This window comes from Sceloporus undulatus, chromosome 4 (assembly GCF_019175285.1).
Source record: "Sceloporus undulatus isolate JIND9_A2432 ecotype Alabama chromosome 4, SceUnd_v1.1, whole genome shotgun sequence".
In the NCBI taxonomy this organism is placed as follows: domain Eukaryota; kingdom Metazoa; phylum Chordata; class Lepidosauria; order Squamata; family Phrynosomatidae; genus Sceloporus; species Sceloporus undulatus.
Window position 1 is genome coordinate 28532465 of NC_056525.1, and position 13965 is coordinate 28546429.

Here is a 13965-nt window from a genome sequence, read left to right on the forward strand (position 1 = left end):
AGGCCTGGCCTCTCTCCCCCTCAAGATGGTGGTTGGAGGAGGGCTCAAATATAAAAAAAGAACAGTTGCCTGGTGAAAGGCATGAGTATACTCTGTCCTGGAAGCACTGGCTTTCCCTTAGTCTCTCATCCATCCAGCTTTTAGGGTGAACACAAACAATTATGCCTGCTGGAATTTTTAATTTCTTTGGCACTGTTTTTCTTTGCTTCATTGTTTAGATCCTTTGCTCGATGTCCCTAAGTTTTACCCTTGACTTATCTACGAGTGATATCAAAATTCAAAATTTTGGCCCTCAAACCTGCCCTCAGCTTATACGTGAGGCTGACCTATAGTCGAGTATGTAAGGTACTTATCCCAAAGCATCTGAATCACAATTAGTTAGGTGCACTGGAAAAAACAAAGCAACGTTTTGAATTACTTTTCAAGAGAGCACACAGCAAATATAGTTTTGCTTTGCTTTGCCAGTGCCGTTGGCAAGGAGGGTGTCTGAAGTGTGTAGGACTGAATAAATTATAGTTAAAATTATTTAAGGAAGGAATGCTATGCTCATGGAGGGTGTCCCATAGAGCATAAGATATAGGAGACCTCCTTTTTGTCTGGGTGTTGTTTATTAAAACATTCTTGTTTGGCTAGTGGAAAGTTCCACTGCCACCTTTCCTTTTTTTCTTAGAGCTATGGCAGTTTGAGGGGCCTAAAAGTGATGAGTTAGGGTGGATCACTCACTGGTTATAAACCCCTCCTACTACCCTGATATCCCCTAAACAAGGTGGGATTGGTGTGTCAATTTCCTTCCCCCATGTGGGAAAAAAAGGAAAATGCTTGGCAAAAATGTAAAGAGCATAAAAGTTCCTACTTTGTATGTCCTGGCTGGCATGTGTGTTCATCGAAGGGCTTTGGATTTGGTGATACTTCACCACAGAAAACCTCTTCCTTGGTCCTTTATATTGCTATGCCTGTTATATTTTAACATTTTAAAACATACAAAACTGCTTGATGCCAAGTTGGACTGTTTATTTTGGTGTTTTCTACACCGGGTAGAAAATGCTACATCCCTCTATATCTTAGTGAACTGTACCTCCTGTCAGTCCTAGCTAGCATGGACTATATTCAGGAATTCTAGGATCTTCAAGTGAATCAAATCTGGGGTTGAACAGTAGGCGACACAGTACCCACCCTTTATCTATACTGCCTAGCATGACAATGTTTCTTCAGAAGATGAGAAACACTTTCCTTCCTCTGTTGGGAAATGTTGGAGTTGAACCTTGGACTTTTCTTATGTAACCCATTATTCACAGATAGTTATGGAGGATTCACTCAAATGAACAGTGGACCTCCCATTCATGGCTGACTTTGCACTTCCCCTCTATATGAACATAAACAACAACAAATAATTCCTAACATTATCAGCTATTTATTTATTTTCTTTGTGTGTTTCATGTAAATTATTTTTTTAATATTACTGTTGGCCCTCTGTTTACGTGGGGGATCTGTTCCGGACCGTCATGCAAAAATGGAGGCTTGCACGTATTCAAGCCTCATAGGCTTAAATAGGGTGTGCCCCCCGTGCGCCCAGCCTGTGCGTGCATGCCGGGGGCGCACACCATTAGAAATAACGTAGGTTATCCCTCCGTGCATAATCCGTGAATTAGGAGGGACGACTGTATTGCATCTTCAGGAATCAAGTGGCTGCATTCAACAATGTAATTCATGCTTGGACATAAATAAAATTCAAAGCACAAGTCCTTGAGATGAACAAACCTCACAGTTCTTGCCAATGTTGATGTCTTCTGTGGTCCTCTTGAATGGTTCTGCAGTATTTAAAAGCAGATCACTTCTGTTTCCCTCAAGAGCAGCCCTTAATCCCTGCTGACAGTCCCAGTTCTGGACCTTTCTAAAGGAAAACACTTCATTCAGCATCCACACGTATAATTAAATAGGTTACAATATTACATAACAGTTGACATTTACTGTGCATGCTCTGTTTGGTGTAACTGAGCAGAGAAGAGGAAGGGGAAATTGATAATACCTTCTTTCAGGAGCACACAGGTAATGATTTTATACTGTACACCCAACTCTTAAGGCTACAGAAATATTGCAGTATGACACCGCTTTAAGTGCCATGGCTCAATGTGATGGAATTGTGGGATTTGTAGTTTTGTGACATATTTAGCTTTCTCTGTCAGAGAACTTTGGTGTCACAACAAACTGCAAATCCCAGAATTCCATATCATTAAGCTATGGCACTTAAAGTGGTGTCAAACTGGATTATTTCTGCAGTGTTGATGCAGCCTTAGTTGGAAATAACAATTGTATTTTAAGTGGTTTAAATGGTCAGCTTTGACACACCTCAGCATTCTACTGAACAGGAAGATCTATAGACTGTGGTGTCATTTTTTTAGTCTCAAAGAGATTTTAAAATAGTTCTTAGTCAAGACAGTCATGGGGCAGTCTGTGTTTTGGAGTTGGTTACATCATTCTCCTTTTCCTCTTTCCCTCCCTCCATCCTGCTTGACATAATAATGTCACCATCATAATGAGGTCAGATTAAAGAATAAAGAGGTTCTTGTGCGAGTGGATTTGGCTGGAATGCTGTCTGTGTGACTGAAGCAGAAACCCTGTCTTGGAAAATGTGGGAAAACTGATTTAAGTAAGGAATTCAAAGGCCAACATGAGAGTAAAAGAAAACAACAGGGGAATAAGAATGGTTTATGATTCACACAAGGGCCCTGGAAAATTGGATTGTGACTTCTTGGCAGGTAGCAGCCAGCACTGCCAGTGCATCAAAGGAGTCTGCATGTCTATAGACAAAATTTATTATTTGTGTCTGGTAAGAACATTAAAAAAAAATTGAAAGTTGTTCCTGCTACCAAACACCTAAGCAGTCCTGGGCAGCTGTGTCAGACATAGCTTTGGAAGAAATATCTCATAGGAACCCCAAAGAAGTAAAACCTGAAAGGCTGAGAACTTGACAAGACATCAGTTGTGATATTCAGTGGGCCCATTTTCAAGCCATGGATATTTGAATCTATGGATAAAGAATCTGTGGATATGGCGGGCCAATTGTACTTGCTAAGGAATGCATCTAAAGTATTCATTGGGAATTATTTCTGAATAGTCTTGTTTAGGATTGGTTTGCTAGGCCATTTCTCATATGTGACATATAAGTTAGACTTTGAGTTTCTTGTATTACTTGACTATAATATCCACACAGGACAGAATGTCAAGTGGAAAAATTACTTTTTTGAATTAAAACGCCAGAATCCTTCTGTCAGCATCATACTCATTGTATAATGGCTGGTTAATGTTCTGGAATTTATAGTTCCTTGGCCAAAAAACCCTTTTCAAAGCCTTACATAGAGGGAAAATGGATTTTAAAGTCTGCATTATTTTGTCTACATTGGACAGACTGCAGAACTTGGAAAACATTAATTTTTGGACTACAATTGGACAGAATGCAGAGCTTGGAAAAATTACATTTGGACTACAGTTCCCAGAATTCCTCAGCCAACTTCATCACTGATTCTGGGAATTATAGCACAAAATGTAATTTTTCTAAGCTCTGGACACAATGTCTCTTTGATTTAAAAATAGGTCTTTCTTTAGGGTGAAGGGTAAAGGGTACATTATGTATGTTGGTGGGCCAGGAGAAACATGGCATCAGAATCTTTTGGTACAGATACTTTTTCATCCTATGGCCCACTAATTTTTCCAGCTTGCTGCATGTGGGAGAGGTATGGCAAAAATTCTTTAAAGCTATGGGATGCAGTGTTGTACCTTGAGGAAGGTTTGGCTGTCATCTTCACACTCACTTTTTCATTTAAAGTGTAGATTCCCCCTTCTCCATCAAATAAGAAGCCTGTCTCCTCCAAGCTTTGAATGGATTATTGTTTTCTGAATTCATAACTTGTATAGGACTCACTGTATATGAACCTGTAAAATACCATTTATAAACATGTTGTTTCCAGGAACTTTTATTCAAGAGTGTGATGTGTGTTTTTCTGTATAACAGAGCTGCATGCTTTTGGGAGGCAGAAAGACGACAGACATTCCACTTGAGGGCTATCTTCTAACCCCAATCCAGAGGATTTGCAAATACCCACTTCTTCTAAAGGTAATATGAAATAAAGGATATTTTCTAACATTGTTTTTCAGGATTACCCCTGGAAGGTTATTGTTTTTTTCATTGTGTATGTGGCTCTTGTACGTCTAACCTGCACCTGCAGAATGGCTCCCATTTTGGTTACTTAAGGACAACTTGTTTGACATGTTGGACTAGGACTAGGATAGAGTCTAAGTGGTGTCAAACTGCTTTAATTCTGCAGTGTGGATACACCTTCTATGAGCCGTGTCATACTTACATGTAGGCGGGATACATACCGCCCCATTGGGGCGGCCTGCAGCCGCCCATTTGCGCAACATATTGGGGCCAGGGCAGCCACAGCGGCAGCCCAAAGGCCCCAATACGGCGCTTTTCGGGACCAGGGAGTGTGATGAACTGACTCACAATCCAGCCAGTCAGAAGCCAGAGACCCTAAGCCAATCAAGTGCTGGCTGAGGAGTTTGAAGATTCCGCTTGGCAGTTGGTTTTAGTCAGTTAGGGTTTGGAATCTTAAGGGAGGAAGCTGGTGTTCAGTTGGGGAACAGTAGAGTCGAGAGGACTGTGTTCCAGAATTTCCTGAGGGAACAGCATTTTGTTAGAGTGGGGTGTTGATCATAGACCAAGAAAGGGTCTGATAGGTCCAGAGAGGGACAGTATTAGTTTGGGTGTCTAGAGAAGAAAGACTCAGTGTAGTCAGACTCTGAAAGAAGGGTTTTCGTTACATAATTTCCTGAGGGATATTATAGTCTGTGTGGCTGAGTTATTAACTGAGATTTAAAAACAAGCCTGTATATATGTAACTAAGAAAGAAACAGTAACAACTTCATGTCCAAGTTACCTTTTCCCATTCTGTTTTAAAATAAATGTTTATTCTTGTTTGAATATCCACTTGGCCTGTGTTTTGAAAACAAACCACGCTACTGATCTTTAGAAACGCAGGGGTGTGGGACCATCATAGGAGAGTATCTTGGGGCCCTTCACATAAATTAGGTGGGAGCAGGGTCTAAAGAGCCAGTGTCAAGGTGAAGGGGAAGCAGAGACCTTCACAGGGAGAAGCGGCAAAATGCCACTTCTTCCTGGTCCCAAAAAGGGGTGTCCTTGGGGCTTCATGCCCCAGGACACCCCGGGAGCCGCAGCCAGGGGAGAAAGGGGCAGTTGGTCCCTTTACCCCGGCGCCGTTCCCGCGGCAATCTAGTTGCTGCCGGAACGAGGCGCCCTCTGGGAATGAGCTCCATTTCGGAGTTCCTTCCTGCGCCACGGTTAGGCTGCCACAAGCGGCCTGATGCAGCACAAAGATGTCACATCAAAATGGCGGCCCCCATGTGTACAGGGCACCACCATTTTTAGGTATGGAATACATGCTAGGGATGTGGGGCATCTGTAAGAGATGCCCCGAGGCAACCCTAGCACATATTCGTTACGTGCTACAAGGCCCATCTGGAGAGGGCCATAGTTACATTTCATGAGTCAGAACTGCTTTCAAGCCATAGTTAGAGAGGATGCAGATGTTAAAGATGTTAGATACACAAGAGAGGGTACAGAAGTATTCATAGACATAGTTCAGGCATAGTCCTTTAATTGAAACACATTTGTTGTGTTCATAAGTATTGCTACTTGAGCCATAATAATTCTACAGAAAGTCCCAAAGTCCAGTCAGTTCTAACATACCTAGGTATTTGAATCAGACTGTGACAAATTTAGCTTCTTCTAAAATGCTGTCTTAGCATTTGCAACACACATGAATCTCCATTGTGTTTATTTACATTAGATCAAGAGTGGGCAGGAAGCTGGTGAGTGTTCATTCCATGGATTTGTATTAGGATTATGTGTGACACATGAGAGCCCTCTTAAAGGCTTTAGGATGGAGCAAAGAGGCAGGACAGAGGAAGCAGAGATTTTATAAATGTGATCTGTACACATTCCCCATGAAGGACCTGCATTGTGTTTATGCTTCTTTATATACTGTATTCACGTTGTTTGCTTTCAGTTGTATTTATGAGAGCAGCAAAACTCATTAAAGCAAATTGGGCATTGGAGACTCTTAGAGATGACTTGATCTAGGGCGGATGTGTATGAAAGGACAGTCCTTTGTTTGAAGTCCTCTTTTAGCTGATGGGTGCTCCAGCTTACATTTAGCTTAAAGATAAATACTGTATAAGAGTGGAGACCTTGCAGATGTCCATCAACAGCATTTAGATAACATACTAGGGGAGCATTCAGATCACCTGGGGCCCATTCACACTACACAGTTATAGCACTGGAAGTTATTCCACTTTAACCTCCATGGTTCCATCTCAGGAACTCTGGGGTTTGTAGTCTGATGGGGCACTGGAGCTCTCTGGTTCAGTGGTGTCATTAGGGGTGTCGGGGTTTTGTCCACACCGAGTAACACTCCAGGGGTGATGCCTGGTCAGGCCCTTCTCCCACTGTGCCCCTCCCGTCTTCGCTGCCATGGAGGAGGCCTTTTCATGAGGAGATGTCCACAACCACAGTGAAGGATAGGGAGACCTCTGCCTTCATGGCAAAGAAGAAGGCCGTGTTCTCCCTTTTGGCTGCTGCTTCTCCCCTGGCAGCTCCCCCCCATGTCTGGTGACACCAGGGGTGGGGACACCACAGTGCTGGCTGAGAATTCTAAATACCCCTCTCTAAACTGCCAATACCAGGATTCCATAGGACAGAACTGTGACAGCTAAAGTGGAGCAAAAGTGCTATAATTGAGTAGTAGGAATTAATCCCTAGTTCCAATCATCATCATTGTACTCTTATTTACGTTATAGTATACTGTATAATAATTAGCACTTGCACATTTAATACATATCTCTGCCCCCAACATCCTCTGTTTCAATGATCCATTTTCTCAGCTTGAGTGATAGGGGCAACTCCTGCTTAGTCAGGGTAAGGCCATTTTTAAGATGAAGAAACTTCAGAAGGGAGATCAGGAACTCTAAAGTTGCCTATCAATGTTATGATGGGAGAAAGACAATGGGAATTGCAGTTCAGCACATTTGGAGGATAATCGGTTGGGAAAGGATGTAACAAATAATAGTTCTGGAGGTGTGGCATGTGAAATTCACCACAATCCATGTCTCTGATCTAGAAACATTGTGCTTTTGAGTTGGAGAGAGATCAATGTAAGTAAAAATAGTATGCTTAGAAACTAACATATAATAACAGCATACCACTGCCTTCTCAATTAGCAGGGGTCATATTCAGCAGTTTCCTCATATAAAAATTCAGCCCTCATCCATACATGATGCACTAATGCATAACAGATAGGGTGCAGTTCAGTAGTGAGGCAGTTGTTATGCATGATTCAGCTTTGGATACTGAAATAACCTTGCAATGTTTGCAAGAACAGCTTTTGTGAATAAATAGAGGACCCTGGGGGATGTGATAGTGGTGCATTGATCATGTTTTAATCATAGTCTTAGGGTACACATTAGCCACACTTACCTCTGCTCTCTTGTCCTCTGTAATATAATGATTTATTTAGGTAACAGTAAGTACGTCCTTAGAGCTACCTGATTGTTGCTTGCACTGCGAGGAGATTATAAATGTTTGCAATGGTTAGTGCCTCACCTCCCTCCATTCCTCCTCTTCCTTCTGTACTTCTTCACCTCTGGGATTTTGCAGGTACCTGGTTATAGTTTAAGTATGTATTATTTTGGTTGCCTCACAGCTCTAAATGAGCTACTTGAAAATAAATTTGATAATTATAGGTTGCATCCTTGGTTGGGAGATCCCTGTGCTCCTAAGAAAAAATATAACCTGGAGGCAGGAGCTGAGCTGCCAGACTCCAAATTCACTTGAAATATAATGTAAAACAGCATGATGCTTGCAAGCCTTAATGATCTTACGTGTCAGAAATCTGAAGTGAAAAACAGTACAGATGTAAAAAGTGTGATGGAGATTTGATGAGTTGTCTTTTATTTTCCCTTGGGATTGTTTAAAAGAAAGGGTACCACTAATTAGCTAGAGATGAGGTCACTGAAAAGCAGCCTAATTTGGAGTGAAGTCTGTATGTGAGCTAAAAGCTCTGCAGGAAAATTGAGGCCTGTCTTGTTTTAATCTTATTTTAAACTGCTTTCACCCTAAAATAATAATGCCTATTCACTGAATAAAATTGGGAGGGGGGAACTTTACCTCAGTGAAAGTACACTTCCCCTGAACCAACCCAGATTCAGTTTCAGATAGTCCAGTCACATATATCAGGTTTGATGGATCCCCCCTCCCCAATATTGACCATATATATATATATATATATATATATATATATATATATATATATATATCCCGCCTTTCTCCCTAGAGGGACCACCCACTGCTGGGATCAAATACTTTATTGTTTTGCTTAGACGTCTCCAACTTTATTAAGATGAATTGATACCTTTTTATGCTGGCCTAGGTTGATTTTACATGGTGCTTAATTTTACTTTGTACAGTATTTTCACTTTCTATTGAAATGTATTTATCTATTTTGGAAGCCACTTTGCAAAGACATAGTCTTCAGAGGCAGGGTATATATGCTCAAAATAAATAGATAAATGAATCTGATTAAGTACAGCCATGTTGTTGATATTAACAGTTTGTAAACTATTTGGGCTTTTAGTCCAATTGACCTTTTAATGGCATTTTGTCTGTTGAGCCACTGTATTAACACAGTTACTCATTCACTCGTACTAGTTCAATCCTGCAAACAATGTGGCAGGAACTAAACCCATAGCTGGCTATTTTATGCTGTTTTCTGCCTCATTTGGAATTAATACAGCATTGACCAGTCTGCTGGATCCTTTATGTAACTGTTGGATCCGACTGAGAACTTTAACCTCAGCAACATTCTCCACTTGATCTTTTGGGAGGTTAAGAGATCTCAGTGACTTTATAATGACAAATTTGGGGGGGAGGGGCGCAAAGGTACATGACCTTCCTCAGCTTTAAAAATTATGTTGCTGGTATCACTATAGCTAATCTTTAGAGTCATGATATAGCATCTCTTGCTGATCCATTTTGATGGTTAAAATTGTTCCCAACCTTGTGCATAGTGTTTTGTAGCACATATTTCTACCATGTTCCATATATCACTTCATACTAAGATCCTTATTATACTACTAATAGAGTCTAAAAATCCATATAAATTATTCTAAAAATTGGAAAAAAGTGTTTTGCCCAAATCCAGTAAGGACCATTTCACATAGGACTGACAAAAGCCTTATTTTAATACACTGTAAGGCAGGCGTTTGGGACTCTTTGGCCCTCCAGATATTTTTGACTACAAATTTCACAATTCCTTACTTTTGGCTATGAATGGTGACACAGATAATAATTGTAGGTTGTAATATCTTTGGCGGGTGCAGGCAGAGATGGTACCACTTCTGCAGTAGGATGCACTTAGCTGGGCAGCATCAACAGTATATACCAGTAGCCAGAGTTTGTAAAAATTCCTTTTTTGGACTGTAACCTTTGGAATCCCCCAACTAGCCTAACCACTGTCCGTGGTGGCTGAGTGGTCCTGGAAGTTGTAGTTCCAAAAGGAAACTTTTCAAGGTCTGCCAATATCAGACAGATATTGCATGTTACTATTGTGTGTGTGGGTGGCTGGGTGGAAGGGGGTTAAACTTAATAAACTTTTCCAATAAACTTCTTGTTCATGGAGGACCTCATAACAGGATGAAAGAAAGATATCTAATTAACAGGCTATTTGTACCCTATGTTGTTTCATTCATACCTTAAGGTACACTTTATATGCAATATTTGATATAAAAATTCAGGTTACTGTTAAGAACATGTAATGCAGGTGGGTAATAAACATATGAATCAGCTGTTACTAGAGTCTCTGCTTGTGAACATACCAACTACATGCATACATACATACTACTTCAGACCTTTGGCTCACCTAGTTCAGCATTTATTTCTCAGGTTGGTAGTGGCTTCCATGGCTCCAGACAGTGTTAGGGTTTGTGTATGCTCTTCTACTGAGGTTTGGCCCCTCCTGAGATATCGTCTGATCAAGGATTTGTTTAATTAAGTGCACTGCTCAGTTTTATTGCCAGAATCTTCAGTCTGCTGCTAAACTAGTTAAATGTGCTGTTTAACATCCTATTGCACTTATCAGCACAGGAAATGGTGCAATCTTTCTCTCTTGCTATTTGTTCTAGGCTTTTAATAAAACTGTTCTGCAAGAGCAAGCCATGTTTTATTATACAAAGCAATGAGCAGAGCTAACATTCTGTTGGATAAAATATATGGTTCACTATCCTTTGGGAGTCTTGTGTAATGAAAGGCACAGGAAACGAGAGAATTCTTTTATGTGGATAGCTGTAATTTTCTGCAGCACAAGTATGTATTCTACTCCCTACTTAAGTATACAAATGAAGATGATCAGTCTGCTATGGAAAAAGATGAAGAGGTTGGTGGCAGGATGAAGAGACCAAAACAAGTCAAGTTTCAGTAGAACAACATCCTTCCTTCTAAGAAGAATCAGGGCTGGGTTTGTTTTTAAAACTTGACGTTTTGCATAACTGCTTTGTTCTTGAATCATGTTTGCAACTACCTATGCAGAAGGACTTTTCTGTACAGTTAAACAGTCATACAGAGAATACTGTCCAAACATTTGCCACTGACAGTTCTGTCTCTTGGGGCGTTGAAGGTCAAGTTTGAAACTTAATGCCATTCCCTGATTCTGCAAGGAAAAGGCGGAATATAAATAAATTGTATTATTGTTATTGTTGTTATTATTATTATTATTATTATAGTATTTCAAGTTATTCAAGTCAAAGGTGAGCTGTGGTGTTAGTGTGTATGTACTGTACTTAATATGACTAAATCTGAATGCAACCCTACACCATAGCTTGGAAAAGTTACTTTTTTGTATTTCAGCTCCAAGATTCCCCAAGGAATTATAGCCATACTGGTGGTGGATTCTGGGAACCTTAGTCAAAAAGATCCCTTTTCATGCTTTGCCCTACACACACACAGTTTCTTTCTTTCTTTCTTTCTTTCTTTCTTTCTTTCTTTCTTTCTAAATTTGCAGATGACACTAAATTAGGAGGGATAGCTAATACCCCAGAGGACAGGATCAGAATTCAAAATGACCTTAACAGTTTAGAAAGCTGGACCAAAACCAACAAAATGAATTTCAGCAGGAAGAAATGTTGTATACCATATTTGGGCAGAAAAAATGAAACACACAGATATAGGATGGGTGATACCTGGCTTGACAGCAGTACATGGGAAAGGGATCTGGGCGTCTTAGTGAAGATGAAGCAGCAATGTGATGTGGCAGCTAACAAAGCCAGTGCAATTCGAGGCTGCATCAATAAGAGTGTAGTGTCTAGATCACTGATTCCCAAATTCTGGTCTTCCAGGTGTTTTGGAATTCAGCTCCCAGAACCCTCAGCCATCTTGGCCAATAGTCTTGGATTCTGGAAGGCCAGAATTTGGAAACCACTAGTCTAGATGGAGGGAAGTAATAGTACCACTGTATTCTGCTTTGGGCAGACCTCACTTGGAATATTATATTCAGTTCTGGTCTACAGTTCACCACAATTCAAGAAGGATGTAGACAAGCTGGAACATGTCCAAAGGAGGGCAGCCAAACTGGTGGAAGGTGTGGAAACCAAAAGCCCTATGAGGAACATTTAGCCTGGAGAAGAGAAGGTTAAGGGGTGACATGGTAGCAATGCTCAAACATTTGAGGGGGTGTCACTCAGCCTATGATTTTTAAATGATGAATCACAAATGGGTGTAATCTGTCTCCAGTAGTGCAGGAGATGGTGCAGGAGGGGACTTTGAACTTCATTTTCCTTTTTTAAGCATAAATGGACAAATTTAATTAGAGGGTCAAAGTTGGTATGTATTATTGGAAAACTGTACTTCCACTTGTATACCTGGCTATACATCCAATTCTTGCTTACCATGACATATCAAAAATATCAGGTTACTTAGCTGTAAAGTGGTATAGTTCAACATGCTGACTCAGGCCAAATAAAATACGTTATATATGGTGTTAGCAGCAGGCTAGTTACACGCCAAGTGTGACACATCTGTTCTGTTGATGGATTTAATACCTTTTCCGTGTCCTGGCAGTTCTAGCTCATGTTCACCCTGCATGGCCTCTCAATCTGTTGCTGATTAATTTTTTTAAGTGCTAGGAAAATTTGGCCACATTTTAGAAATCATGAGCACTGATCTTCTAGGCTGAGGGACTTAACTCATGCTATACATATTTTGTTGCTCTTTTGTAGATGGTTGCGGGGGGGGGGGGGGGGGAGGCAGCTGAGATTTGTATGTAGGCATGCAAGGAAGCCATTGTTTGGCTGGCTTGTAAAAGTTCAATAACTCTGTGAGATATATTCAAGGAGGCTTTAATTTAAAAGGGCCAGGGTTTTTTTAACTATAGTTTTTGTGGTCCCTATTGTGTAGAACCACTGACAATTTAATCCTGAAAGATCATTCCAAAATGCTTATAGTTCCAGATATTGTAACAAAGGAGTTTGTTACTTTAGGTCAGGGGTAGGCAACCTTTTGGAGCCAGGGGCCGGGTTGCTGTCCCTCAGACAAGTCGGGGGGGCCGAAGCCGGGGGGTGGAGCTTCCACCCTCCAGGGGCGGAGCCACCCTCTGGGGGCAGAGCCTCCACCGAAGCCCTGCAAGGAGGAGGAGATGTGTGCCTGTCCTTTCCTCCTCGGTCCCTTTCTGGACAAACACCCCCAACCTGCATTCCAAAACACACACAACAGCACAGTTGTGCATTTCACATGGCTTTACTTAACATGGCCTCTTGCATATTTCAGAGGCTTATTCCATAACCAAACCCCTTGGGTTTAACACTTAGCATGGTTTAACATGGCTATGCATATTGAACATGTCAAGGTGGTTTCACCGTTCTTGCACCAAGTATACTTCTCAGAAGTGTGTACTTGGTCAAGGGACTTTGGTTTTTCTTCACTGCGCATGAGTTTGTAAAAATCACAGCAATTTACATTGGCCTTGCCTCAGGAAAGTCACACTCTCTTGGCTTCAGAAACAGTGCGTGCATGCCTCTCAAGCTGACTCATATCATTATCATCATCATCATCATCATCACGACACTATCATTGTCAAAGCAAGGGAGACTTGTTAGCATTAAAAGCACACAAAACACACTTTGCAAGGTGACACTCTCTCAGCTTCTGAAACAGTAGTTGCATGCTTCTCAAGCTGACTCATCATCACCATCACCACACTATCATTGTCAAAGCAAGGGAGACTTGTTAACATTAAAAGCACACAAAACACACTTTGAAAGGTGACACTCTCTTGGCTTCAGAAACAGTGCCTCCATGCCTCTCAAACTGGCTTATATCATCATCATCATCATAATCATCATCATCATCACACTATCATTGTCAAAGCAGGGAGACTTGTTAGCAAATGAAAAAAATGGCAAAAAAAAAAAACAAACAAAAACAAAACAAAAAACCACACACAAACAAAAAACACCCCCCCCCAAACACCAAAAAAAACAATGTGGCATCCTGTGGCCACTCACCACCTTCTCCCGGCCCTCTTCTTCCTCCTGGCTGCCCCCCCATCTCTCCCCTCTTGTCCTCCTCCTGCTCTTCCTCTCTCCTCTTCCTCCTCCGCTGCCCCTCCTGCTCTTCTTCTCCTCCCTGTTCCTCTCCTGCTGCCCCCCATCTCCTTTCCTCCTCCTGCTGCCCATCTCCTCTTCTTCCTCTTGCTGCCTCCTCCCTGCTCGTTTCCTCCCTCCTCGCTTCCCCTCTCTTGCTCTCCTCCTCCTCTTCCTCCCCGCCTGCGTGCCCCATCTCCTCTTGCCTCCTCCCTGTCCTCCTCTGCTCTGCTCCCACCTGCTCTTTCCTCCCTTCCCTCG

The 13965-nt window shown here is 41.5% G+C and overlaps 1 protein-coding gene across 1 annotated transcript in view; it reads left to right on the forward strand.

Moving 5' to 3' along the window:
* The window catches only part of PREX1 (phosphatidylinositol-3,4,5-trisphosphate dependent Rac exchange factor 1), a 323175-nt gene that overhangs the window by 151007 nt on the left and 158203 nt on the right, over positions 1–13965 (forward strand). Inside the window, exon 5 of the mRNA XM_042464631.1 lies at positions 4010–4111. Coding sequence (XP_042320565.1) covers positions 4010–4111 — 102 coding nt within the window. The remainder of the gene's footprint in view (positions 1–4009; positions 4112–13965) is intronic.